This window comes from Macaca fascicularis, chromosome 5 (assembly GCF_037993035.2).
Source record: "Macaca fascicularis isolate 582-1 chromosome 5, T2T-MFA8v1.1".
In the NCBI taxonomy this organism is placed as follows: Eukaryota; Metazoa; Chordata; class Mammalia; order Primates; family Cercopithecidae; genus Macaca; species Macaca fascicularis.
The window spans coordinates 39,191,193-39,203,752 of NC_088379.1; the positions used below are offsets into that span (position 1 = coordinate 39,191,193).

The following is a 12,560-nucleotide window of genomic DNA, read 5'->3' on the forward strand; positions in this document are numbered from 1 at the left end:
CACCATGCCCAGCTAATTTTTGTATTTTTGTAGAGATGGGGTTTCACCATGTTGGCCAGGCTGGTCTCGAACTCCTGACCTCAAATGATCCACCTGCCTCGGCCTCCCAAAGTGCTGGGAATACAGGTGTGAGCCACCACGCCTGGCCTATTGCAACCATTTTAATACTCTAATTTAGAATAAAAATAATTTGTACTTTTATGGGTATGCTTTATTGGTTTTAATTATTTCATAATTTGACAGAATACTGTGTTTTGTTTCAGTTAATTTTTTTTTTTTTCCTTTTTGGAGCCAGAGTCTTGCTCTGTCAGTCACTCAGGCTGGAATGCAATGGCGCAATCTTGGTTCACTGCAACCTCTGCCTCCCAGATTGAAACAACTCTCCTGCCTCAGCCTCCATAGTAGTTGGGATTAAAGGTATGCGCCACTACGCCCGGCTAATTTTGTATTTTTAGTAGACACGTGGTTTCGTCATGTTGGCCAGGCTGGTCTCGAACTCCCAGCCTCAGGTGATCCACCCACCTCAGCCTCCCCAAGTGCTGGGATTACAGGTGTGAGCCACTCGCGCCTGGCCTGAATATGTATTTTTTAAAAAACAAATTAACTGGCCAGGCGCGGGTGGCTCACGCCGGCAATCCCAGCACTTGGGGAGGCCGAGGTGGGTGGATCAACCTGAGGTCGGGAGTTTGAGATCACCCTGACCAACATGGAGAAACCCCGTCTCTATTAAAAATACAAAATTAGCCGGGCTTGGTGGCGCATGCCTGTAATCCTAGCTACCTGGGAGGCTGAGGCAGGAGAATTGCTTGAAACTGGGAGGCAGAGGCTGCGGTGAGCCAAGATCGTGCCATTGCACTACGGCCTGGGCAACGAGCAAAACTCCGTCTCAAAAGAAACAAAAACAAAAACATATTCATACATATATAAATACTTGCAAAATTTTTCAGTTCTGGAAGAACCTAGATGGAGGATAAATGAGAACCCTGCACACCCCTACAATTTTTTTTATAAGTTAGACATATAATTATGGAAGGCTAATAGATGACCCCAATAATAGAAGTAACTCTCAGCCAGGCGCACTGGCTCACGCATGTAATCAAAACACTTTGGGAGGCCAAGGCAGGTGGATTGCCTGAGCTCAAGAGTTTGAGACCAGTCTGGGAAACACGGCAAAATCCTGTTTCTACCAAAAAGTACAAAAAATTAGCCAGGCGTGATGGTGCATGCCTGTGGTCCCAGCTACTCAGGAGGCTGAGGTGGAGGGCGGAATCACTCGAGCCTGGTAGGCGGAAGTTGCAGTGACCACCTGAGATTGCACAGCTGCACAGATCCTCTCTCAAAAAAAGAAAACAAACAAAAAAGTAACTATCCATTTAAGCTCAAAGATTATGGTATTAGGCCAGGCGCAGTGGCTCATGCCTGTAATCCCAACACTTTGGGAGGCCGAGGTGGACCTCATTTGAGGTCAGGAGTTGAGACCAGCCTGACCAAGATGGTGAAACCCCATCTCTACTAAAAATATTAAAAAATCAGTCAGGCGTGGTGATACATGCCTGTAGCCCCAGCTACTCAGGAGACTGAGGCAGCACAATTGCTTGAACTCAGGAAGTAGAGGCTGCAGTGAGCCAAGATCATGCCACTGCACTCCAGCCCGAGCAACAGAGTGAGACTCTGTGTCAAAAAAAAAAAAAAAAAAAAAAAAAAAAAGCAAAGATTATGGTATTAGATCAAAAGTTCCTACCAAGAAAGACATTCTTGCTGGAAGTTTCTGAAGATGAGGACTTAGTAATTATAGAGACTGACTCCTCCAAAGACAGAGTTAAATTTATAATGTGCTGGACTCTTGGGAAAGATATTTAAGAACAAGGCTTTTAATCATAAAAATGCACAAATAGGTATCTTAGCTGAGGAGATAATGAACATTAAATATGCATTCTAAACTACAAAGCAATAACAAATTATATCATTCTATTTATAAGATTTTCTCATAAAAATATATTTTAGTGAAATGTTCAGAACAAAGGGAGAAAAGATTTCTATTAAACTCAGTTATACCTTGATATGAATTACAAAGGTTACATTAAATTCGATATCATAGATATTTGTTAATAGTCTAAGTCCAAAGGACTGAGATTCTGAAGGAAATTTCTTAGTCATTAGCAGATGTCTAACTCATTGTAACAAGCTGTAATTAGCTGAGCAATATTTCAGCATTAGAGAAAAGAAAAATATTCAGTGCTTAATCCCTTACATACTTTCCTTTAAACTACAGGTTCACATTTTACATCTGAATTTAAATACTATACTGTCTTTAGAAATCTTACGGGAGAAAATATTCCTAAAAGGGGATTATTTTCCCCTCTAGTACAAAGTTAAGTTGCTTTAACCTAAGAAAAATATGTTACAGATTATCTAACAATATGACTACTGGAAAACTGCTAGGCCAACTGTATTACCAGTGCCTTAGAAAAGGTCACTAATAAGTGAAAAAAGTAGGCATTAGAAAAGACAATTATGATATGTAAACATAGAATTTTTAAAGTGCTGAGGGAAAAAGAAGAATGCACAATCATTTAAATACAGTAACAGAAATACACCTACATATATAAACACTAATACTAGATAAACAGCATTTAAAGTAACATTTTTGTATTCTCACATAACAATCTTACACTGAGGTAATCACTCATAACAATATCTTTTAGGAAAGGACAGTTGGCAGAAAGTTTCAAAACAAAACCAAATAGTTGTCCGTATGCATGACAATGTTTTGGAAATTTCTGATAAAATCTACAGTAGCAATGTATATTACTCCTACTAGTATATATTTATTAATTGCATACATTGTTTAAGTACTCTTAAGAAATATCAAAAAGATTAAGCTCCATTTTCAATATGCTTATAATTTATCAATCCAATTTTTAAAATAAAATATTGAGAGAGCTTAAAAAACACTGTGTCCATATATTACCCCTTTCCTCTTTGTACATCTTTTCCTTTTGACAATTAGAAAAAAAATTGTTTTAGGTTGGTCACGTGGTTCATGCCTGTAATCCCAGCACTTTGGGAGGCCAAAACAGGCAGATGGCCTGAGGTCAGGAGTTCGAGACAGCCTGGCCAACATGGTGAAGCCCCATCTCTACTAAAAATACAAAAAAATTAGCCGGGCGTGGTGGCGGGTGCCTATAATACCAGCTACTCAAGAGGCTGAGGCAGGAAAATTGCTTGAACCTGGGAGGCAGAGGTTGCAGTGAGCTGATATCACACCACTGCACTCCAGCCTGGGCAACATGAGTGAGACTGTCCCCCCAAAAAAAAAAAAAAAGGCAACTTCCAAAGTTTTAACTTTCATATTACAGTGAGATGTGCATTATACTCATTGAATTATAAAAAGATAGGTGGCGGGCGCCTGTAGTCCCAGCTACTCGGGAGGCTGAGGCAGGAGAATGGCGTGAACCTGGGAGGCGGAGCTTGCAGTGAGCCGAGATCGGGCCACTGCACTCTAGCCTGGGCGACAGAGCGAGACTCCATCTCAAAAAAAAAAAAAAAAAAAAAAAAAAGATATAACTAAACAGAAACAGGGCTGAGGCAGGAGGATCACCTGAGCTCAGCAGTATGAGACCAACCTGGGCAACATAGTGAGATCTCTTCTCTTAAAAAAAAAAAAAAAAATCAAAACATTAGTTGGGCATGGTGGCACACATCTGTAGTCCCAACTACTTTGGAGGCTGAGGTAGGAGGATCACTTGAGCGCAGGAGGTCAAGGCTGTAATGAGCTATGATCACAACACTGCACTCCACAGACTGGGCAACACAGTGAGATGCTGTCTAAACACACACACAACACACACACACAAAGCGAGAGAGAGATAGAGAGAGAGCGGGCATTCTCAGATTTGTCTCCTCTTTCATTTCTTCTCTACTTCCTCCAAGTGATGTAACTGTGCTAATATATAGAACCAGGCTTGAATCTCAACACTTCTGAACACAACTGCTAAGACGCTATCTTCTTCCCTAATGCATCTCCTCTGATATCCAGTCAGTCAAACTAGAAATATAGCAGTCATTCTTCACACAATGGTCTACTTCCTACTCACCCTTTAAGACTCAACTTAAGAGTCACTTATTCTGGAAGAAGCCATTCCTGGACCTATTTCCACCCCTGCCTGGAAGGAGTAATGCTCCTTTATTTTACCAAAGCACACAATTCAATGGAAATATTTGTCAGTCTCTGTCACTTATTCTGCAAGCTCCATGAGAAACCATGAATTATGAAATGTATTAAATCATGCAGTGAATTATAACAGTGTGTGCTTGACCAAGGAAGAAGATATCTGGACTTCTGAAGATACAATGCATATGCAGGTTATTAGGTAGAGGAGAGTTTTTAAAACTGTAGTCCATAAAACACTCATGTTGAGACTTGGTTAAAAGATGGAGAGATTCATGATCCTACATTATACCTATTTTAAAGATCCCTACTCTTTGTAAGGGTAAGACTTATAAGAATGACCATTTATTGAAACCCTGCAGGCAGTGCAAGGGGGCCCTGCATTAGGCCACATATAAAATTTCATTTTACGTTATATTTATAGGTGAAAAAAATGAATAAGGAGGCTTGAAAATACTGAGTAACTTACCAAAGGTCATATTGGTAGTAAACTGTATAGCTGATATTCAAACTGAGGACTGTTTCATTAAATGCTGAATAAACAAGCTTTCTGGAAAATATTAAAATTTGGGGACCATTCTCATAGAGGGGGCAATGGAGCATAAACTAGGATGCACCACTGAAGCTATGGCAAATATGTGGTCCTTCTCTAGGGTCAAGGTGTAGAGACTTAAAACCTGAATTCTAAAGGGAAAGTAAATCTATACATCACATTTCAATTTCACCTCTCATTCTCATTCATTATATCCCCCACCCCACACACAAATACACATGTCTGTTGATAATCTTTGCTCAAAGTATTTTTGCTAAGATTTTTCAGAAATGGAACTTGGACAAAGAGGGAAGAAAATATTAGATGTCTATGCCTACTAACTCTCTTACCAAGTAATATCTACCTCTTGAGAAGTGAGATATGATTGTAATTTATGAAAATAAGGAGGTAGTGATAAATATACATTAGGGTACAGAGAAGGAACTCTCAAGGATGGAATGCAAGCTACACAGAATGAGAGAAACTAAATTTTATATTTGCATATTTTTCTTTATTCTTCTACATCAGAAGAGGAATGGGGATAATAGAGGAAATATGTAAATAATATTCAGTAGCCCATGGAGGAAAGGAAAAACTCATGGAGGTACTCTAACAGAGGTTGTTTTCATATGTGTCTAAGGGGTATTCTAAGTCCCACTTTACATATGAGAGCATATAAATAACATACTCAAGTCACACAATGCTAATATATGAGCTAGAAAAGAAGGTATCATGAACCCATGCTCTTACCACTGCAAGTGCAGTATTCATTTCTACCTCACTGGCTCCTAATGTCAAGAGCACTGATTGGCTATGCTGTGTGGCTGTTGCATTCACAGTGTTGGGATTACAAGAGGGAGCCACCGCACCCAGCCTTTTCAAGTTATTTCATTGTCTGATCTAATTATAATAGATAGTACTCTGAAACTAGACTTCTAAATGCCAAAGAAGTCAATGAAACGTTTAAGCGTTTTCAGCAAGTTACTCAGCTCAGAAGTACAAAACTTGTTGGGCATGGTGGATCATGCCTATAATCCCAATATGTTGGGAGGCCAAGGTGGGTAGGATCACTTGAGTCCAGGAGTTCAAGACCAGCCTGGGCAACATGGTGAAATCTCGTCTCTACTAAAAATACAAAAATTAGTCAGGCATGATGGTGCATGCCTGTAGTGCCAGCTACTTGGGAGGCTGAGGCAGGAAGATCATTTGAGCCCTAGATGCAGAGGTTACAGTGAGCTGAGATTGTGTCATTGCACTCCAGCCTGGGTGACAGAGCAAGACCCTATCTCAAAAAAATAAAAAAGTAAATAGAATTTTAAAAAGAAGTGCAAATGCAAAGGTTGAGGCAGTCTGGGAATTTGGCACAACCACATTCCTAGCCCTGAGAGACAAGCGCACTCTTTACTCTTCCCTAAATTGGTTTTCCTCCCCATGTCCTCCTAATTATTGGTATTTGTAATGGTATTCAGATCTCTATGCTGAATAAAAGATACATGTTCTAGGCAGCTAGACCTCTTTGCATATACATCTAATATAGTCTGTATCCTTTATAAGTTATTTTAAAACTATCAACTCTAATCCTTTCTAGAACAAAGTTAGACCTATGTAATTGAAATTAAATTTCTCTTATTTGTCTCTATAAGCCTGGTCCCAAGCATAGTACTTGACGTTTATGCGTAATATTGTAAGAAGGATTATTTATTTAAATCCAATAGGGCAGGGCGGGGCCCTTATACGGAGAAATATATACCCTCCCCCCGCCCACAAACACAAAGAATTATCCATTACTCAACGGTGGAGACAGATTTTGAGAAATGTGTTGTTAAGGCAATTTCATCATGTGAGCATCAGAGTACATGCACACAAACCTAAACAGTCTAGTGTACTACTTCTATACTACAAAATTGTACAGCATGTTACTATGCTAAATACCATAGGGAACTGTAACACAGTGGTATTTGTGTAAACATTATCTAAACATAGGGTAAAAATATGAAAGATAAAAACATGCCGGGCACGGTGGCTCAAGCCTGTAATCCCAGCACTTTGGGAGGCCGAGGCGGGCGGATCACAAGGTCAGGAGATCGAGACCACAGTGAAACCCCGTCTCTACTAAAAATACAAAAAATTAGCCAGGCGCGGTGGCGGGCGCCTGTAGTCCCAGCTACTCAGGAGGCTGAGGCAGGAGAATGGCGTGAACCCAGGAGGCGGAGCTTGCAGTGAGCCGAGATCGCGCCACTGCACTCCAGCCTGGGCAACAGCGTGAGACTCCGTCTCAAAAACAAAAAAAAAAACAACAACAAAAAAACATAATATAAACCATATAATAAAAATGCCACATAAAAGATAAAAAACAGTACACCTACATAAAGAGCACTTATCATAAATGAAGCTTACAGTACTGGAAGTTGATCTGAGTAAGTCAGTGGGTAAGTGGTGAGTGAATATGAAGAAATAGGACATTACTGTACACTACTGTAGACTTTATAAACACTGTACACTTAGGCAGCACTAAATTTATTTAAACTTGTTTTCTTTCTTCAATGATGAATTATCCCAGCTTTTTTGTAGTATTTTTACTAAACCTCAAGGGCTTTTTTTTTTTGGAGACAGAGTCTTGCTCTGTCGCCCAGGCTGGAGCGCAGTGTCACTATCTCAGCTCACCGCAAGCTCCACCTCCTGAGTTAACGCGATTCTCCTGCCTCAGCCTCCAGAGTAGCTGGGACTACAGGCACCCGCTACCATGCCCGGCTAATTTTTTTTTTTTTTTTTTTTTTTGTATTTTTAGTAGAGACAGGGTCTCACTGTGTTAGCCAAGATGGTCTCGATCTCCTGACCTCATGATCCGCCAACCTTGGCCTCCCAAAGTGCTGGGATTATAGGTGTGAGCCACTGCGCCTGGCCGGGCTTTTTTTTAACTTTTAAAAAACTTTTTGGAGACAGGATCTTGTTCTGTCACCCAGGCTGGAATGCAGCGATGTATTCCATTTAAGCTCACTGTAGGCTTAAACTCCTGGGCTCAAGTGACCCTCCTGTCTCGGCCTCTGGAGTAGTCAGGACTATAGGTGTGCACCACCACATGCAGCTATTTTTCTTTAATGTTTTGTAGAGGCTGGGGTCTTGATATATTGCCCAGGTTGGTCTCAAACTCCTGGCTTCAAGTGATCCTCCTGCCTAGGCCTCCCAAAGTGCTGGGATTACAGGTGTGAGCCAAAGTACTGGTCTTTTTTTTCTTTTTCAGCTTTTTGACTCTTTTGTAGTAACACTTAGCTTAAAACACACATTGTACAGCTGTACACAAAATGTTTTCTTTCCTTATATCCTTATCCTACTAGCTTCTATTAAAAATTATTTTGGCTGCATGTGGTGGCTGACACCTGTAATCCCAATACTTTGTGGGGCTGAGGCAGGTAGGTTTCTTGAGCTCAGGAGTTCCAGACTAGCCTGGACAACACGGAGAAACCTGTCTCTAAAAAAAAATAAAAAATTAGCTGGGCATGGTGGCATGTGCCTATAGTCCCAGCTACTCAGAAGACTGAAGTGGGAGGATCACATGAACCCAGGAGGCTGAGGATGCAGTGGGCCTTATTACATCACTGCACTCCAGTCTGGGTGACAGAGCAAAACCCTGTTTAAAAAAAAAAAAAAAAAAGTTTTAAAACTTTTTTTGGTGCAAAAGTAAGATACAACCACACAAAGTAGCCTAGGCCTACACAAGGTCAGGATCACCAAGATGTCACTAGGTGATAGGAATCCTTCAGTTCTGTTATAATCTTTTTTTTGTTTGTTTGTTTTTTAAACTTTAAGTTATGGGATACATGTGCAGAATGTGCAGGTTTGTTACATAGGTATACATGTGCCATAGTGGTTTGCTACACCCATCAATCCGAACTCTGTTATAATCTTATGGGACTCCCAAAATATACGTGGTCTTATCTTTGGCCAAAACGTTGCTATGCAGTATATGATTTTAGATACATCAAGAATCTTTTGCCTGGGTGTGTGGCTCATGCCTGTAATCCCAGCACTTTGGGAGGCTGAGGTGGGTGGATCACCTGAGGTCAGGAGTTCAAGATCAGCCTGGCCAACATGGTGAAAACCCGTCTCTACTAATAATACAAAAATTAGCCAGATGTGATGGCATATGCCTGTAATCTCAGCTACTCGGAAGGCTGAGGCACGAGAATCGTCTGAACCCAGGAGGTGGAGGTTGCAGTGAGGTGAGAAGATCACTTGAAGGAGTTTGAGACCACCCTGGGCAACATATATTTTTTCCTTTTCTTGAGACAGTCTCATTCGGTCACCCAGACTGGTGTGCAATGGCATGATCTCAGCTCACTGCAACCTCCACCTCCCGAGTTCAAGCGATTCTCCTGTCTCAGCCTCATGAGTAGCTCAGATTACAGGCATGTACCACCACAACTGGCAAATTTCTATATTTTTAGTAGAGATAGGGTTTCACCATGTTATCCAGGCTGGTCTCGAACTCCCAACCTCAGGTGATCCACCCACCTCAGCCTCCCAAAGTGCTGGGATTACAGGTGTGAGCCAACGTGCACGGCCTACAAAAAATTTAGAAACTTAGCTGTGTGTGGATGTGTGTGCCAATAGTTCTAGCTATTCAGAAGGCTGGGGTACAGGATCACATGAGCACAGGAGTTTAAGGCTGCAGTGAACTATGACTGTGCCACTGTACTCCAGCCTGGGTGACAAAGCAAGACTATCTTAGGGGGAAAAAAAAAGGCTGAATAGATGAATGGATAAATTTTCCCTCCTGATAGCTTTAAGAATATTGGTTTTATATGAAATGAGTTCAAGAGTAGAATGAAGACAAAAGTCTAGATAGGAATTTACTTTATCTATAAATGAAATCAGATATATGGCAATGTTACTACTACTAATTTATTGACGATTATTTCCATTCTAATACATGAAAGAAGAAACTGCACATGCACGCAAGTATTCAGAAAATACTTATCAACTACTCAATGAATGTCTACTAAATACAAAATACGTTATCTTGTAAAATTCCTAAGACCAATCTCCCTGGCTTAGTTCTTTAGTTATTTTCCTGGAATGTGGCTGGAGAGTGAATGGTAAATAGAGAATTAACTTGACAACAGATATACTTCAAAGTAATTCAGAGCTCACGATATTCTTAAATTTATACAAATCACTGTATGTAAAACAGGCTTTAATGACATACATATTTCTGAAAGTAAAGCTAGAGAAAAAGCGTAAAGTATGATTTACTAACCACACAAATATCTGCTTGTTTGCAAGAACAAGTTGGGCTAATTAATAACTCCAATTGAGACCGAAGTTTCTCATCATCGCCGAGAACCTGGTTAAATTTCTTCACAAAATCTTGTGCTTTCCCGGGGTCAGGCAAATTCTCTATAAAATTAAAGAGAATCAATATTAAAGAAGGAAAAAAAAAAAACTATTCTACTAAGCTAAAGAACAGGTGCCACTAAAATATTGTGGGGCCACTAAAAGAAAATCAGCCTAACTAGTTCTTAGAAATAAAATTAAGATAAAGATTGTTTTTTTTTACTTTACATTAAATCAATAGTCCCACTGGGTAAATAATTTGTTTGTCTGTATTGACATTTATTACACGTTTAGTGAGTAAATAAACATACTCACTTGCTATGGTCATCAGTTTCCCAAACATGGCAGAACAGTTAGCTTCTGACTGAAATTTAAAACAGAAACAAAAGAACTACTAGTCATATGTGTTAAGAAATTTCTGTAACAAAAATCAATACTCATTACTGTACATTTTTCATGAAGTTAAAAAAAAAAAGTTCATCACAGTCTGCTCAATGTAAAATGGTTTTACCACATATATACACTAAATTAACAACAAAGAATTACATAGTAGCAACTATTAAGACAAATAGAAGGAAAGGAGATGTTAGGAGGAAGGTACCAAAAAAAACACAAGTATACAACTTTCACATGAAAGTTACATTGCCAGAAGATTGGAAAAAGATCAATGAAGCAATCAACATATAAAATTATCATATCAGAATTACTATGAAACTACATGCCACAAAAATTAAAAATATAAAGAGGAGAAACTCTTTTTTCTGGAATAGAGTTCTGTTAGCTACTTTGTGGCCCATTACTTAAATAACTTCAGGAAAACCTCCTTTCTAAAATGTACTTCCCTTTCCTCTATCCCATAAAGCATTACTTTATATTTCAAAGTTTGCCAGGCTAGGTGCAGTGTTTCACACCTGTAATCCTAGCAATTTGGGAGTCCTAGGCAAGTGGACTGCATGAGCCCAGGATTTTGAGACCAACCTGGGCAACATGGTGAAAACTCACTTCTACAAAAAACATACAAAACCTATCTGGGTATGGTGAAGCACACCTGTAGTCCCAGCTACTCAGAAGGCTGAGGTGGGAGGATCAGCCTAGTGACATGGAGGCTGCAGTGAGCTGTGACTGTGCCACTATGTGACAGCCTGGGCAACGGACTAAGATCCTGTGTATTTAAGAGAAGAAAAAAAAAAAGTTTCCCGCCCCTGTTCCAGCATCCATGTGTCCTTTAGGGGTCTGTATATATGGTCCCCTGGTTAAGAACACCTATTCTAGTAAATACACTTAAAAATGTAAAGTTTTTTTCTCCACCTTGCAAAAATTTAACGGCATTATTTCTTTTAGTTTGCCACTGGCATATTTATAGGATTGATATCTGAATATTCACTCTACACTGAGAGACCATGAATCAGGCAGTGAAAAAGAAATATGATGTCCAATGTAATTTTATCTTGAAATTTAATTTTAATTATTTGAAAACTGATTAACTATATATAAACTCTTAGTGTCTGAAAACTTTATATAAACTAGAAACCACCATTTCTTTGCTTACACTGGAAAATAAGAGTTATATTTATTTTAAATGGAAATTTAGCCTGGACAACTACAGAAATTATATTTAACTGACATTTGGAAAATAAAATACCTGAGATACTTTTTCCTTGCTTCATTATGTAGAACTACAGAAAATCTGAACAGTGATATAATAAACTATGAATTTAAACAAATCATGAACCTACTGTAGGCTGCTTGTGCAAATCCAATAGTTCGCGTACATGACTCCGAAGCATGTTCTGACACTTCCACATTTCGTTGAGAGCTCTGTAAAGTTATGAATATGAAAAAATGCATTACATAACAATACTGGAAATTATTCAGCATTACAACCTTTCTTGTTGCATGCTGTATATACACCACTCTTCCACATCTAACTAAAAGTTTAAACACCGGGAAATATATTTATTAGGATTTAAAACAATTTAGTACAAATGGTAAATATAAGCCTTCTTATGAGAGAAAATATCTGATGGGTTTAGAAAGATTAATAGGTAATAAAGAGATTGAAAGATGTACTAAATACAGGTAGCTAGAAAGTTCTGGTACAAGGAAAGAAAATGTCAAAGCGTAAGGGACATACAACAAACTGAAAACCATGTATATGCTTGGAGCACAGGGCATGTGTGTGGAGCATAAGGAAGCTGGAGCATTCCACAGACACAGATCAAATCATGAAGGCCTTATTATACAAGCTAAGGTGTATACATGAAGCACTATAGACTATTTTGAAAAATGAAATATCAAAAATGATGCAGATTCAATATGCCAAATTTGCATTATTGTGTTCATTCTAAACTTTTTCTCTCCAGAAACACAGATTTTCTTCTCTCAGAAATACCATCCGTATTTCCAGGTGCCCAGGTGACAGAGCTCTGAGAAATCACTAATCTCTAAGCACTCTTCGTCAGATATTTTGAAATGTAAACAAACATCGAAACCTTGAGCAAGGAAAGGCATTAGTAACCACGA

General features: G+C 39.2%; 1 protein-coding gene across 3 annotated transcripts in view; it reads right to left on the bottom strand.

Moving 5' to 3' along the window:
- Positions 1-12,560, bottom strand: part of PDS5A (PDS5 cohesin associated factor A) — a 170,405-nt gene that overhangs the window by 76,453 nt on the left and 81,392 nt on the right. For all 3 annotated transcript variants that reach the window (XR_012434793.1, XM_045392268.2, XM_065544884.2), the window contains exons 14-16: positions 11,774-11,855; positions 10,353-10,401; positions 9,961-10,100 (exon numbers count right to left, since the gene is read on the bottom strand). Coding sequence is in view for 2 of the 3 variants with exons in the window: in XM_045392268.2 (XP_045248203.1) it covers positions 9,961-10,100; positions 10,353-10,401; positions 11,774-11,855 (271 nt within the window). In the remaining variant the exon portion in view is untranslated. The remainder of the gene's footprint in view (positions 1-9,960; positions 10,101-10,352; positions 10,402-11,773; positions 11,856-12,560) is intronic.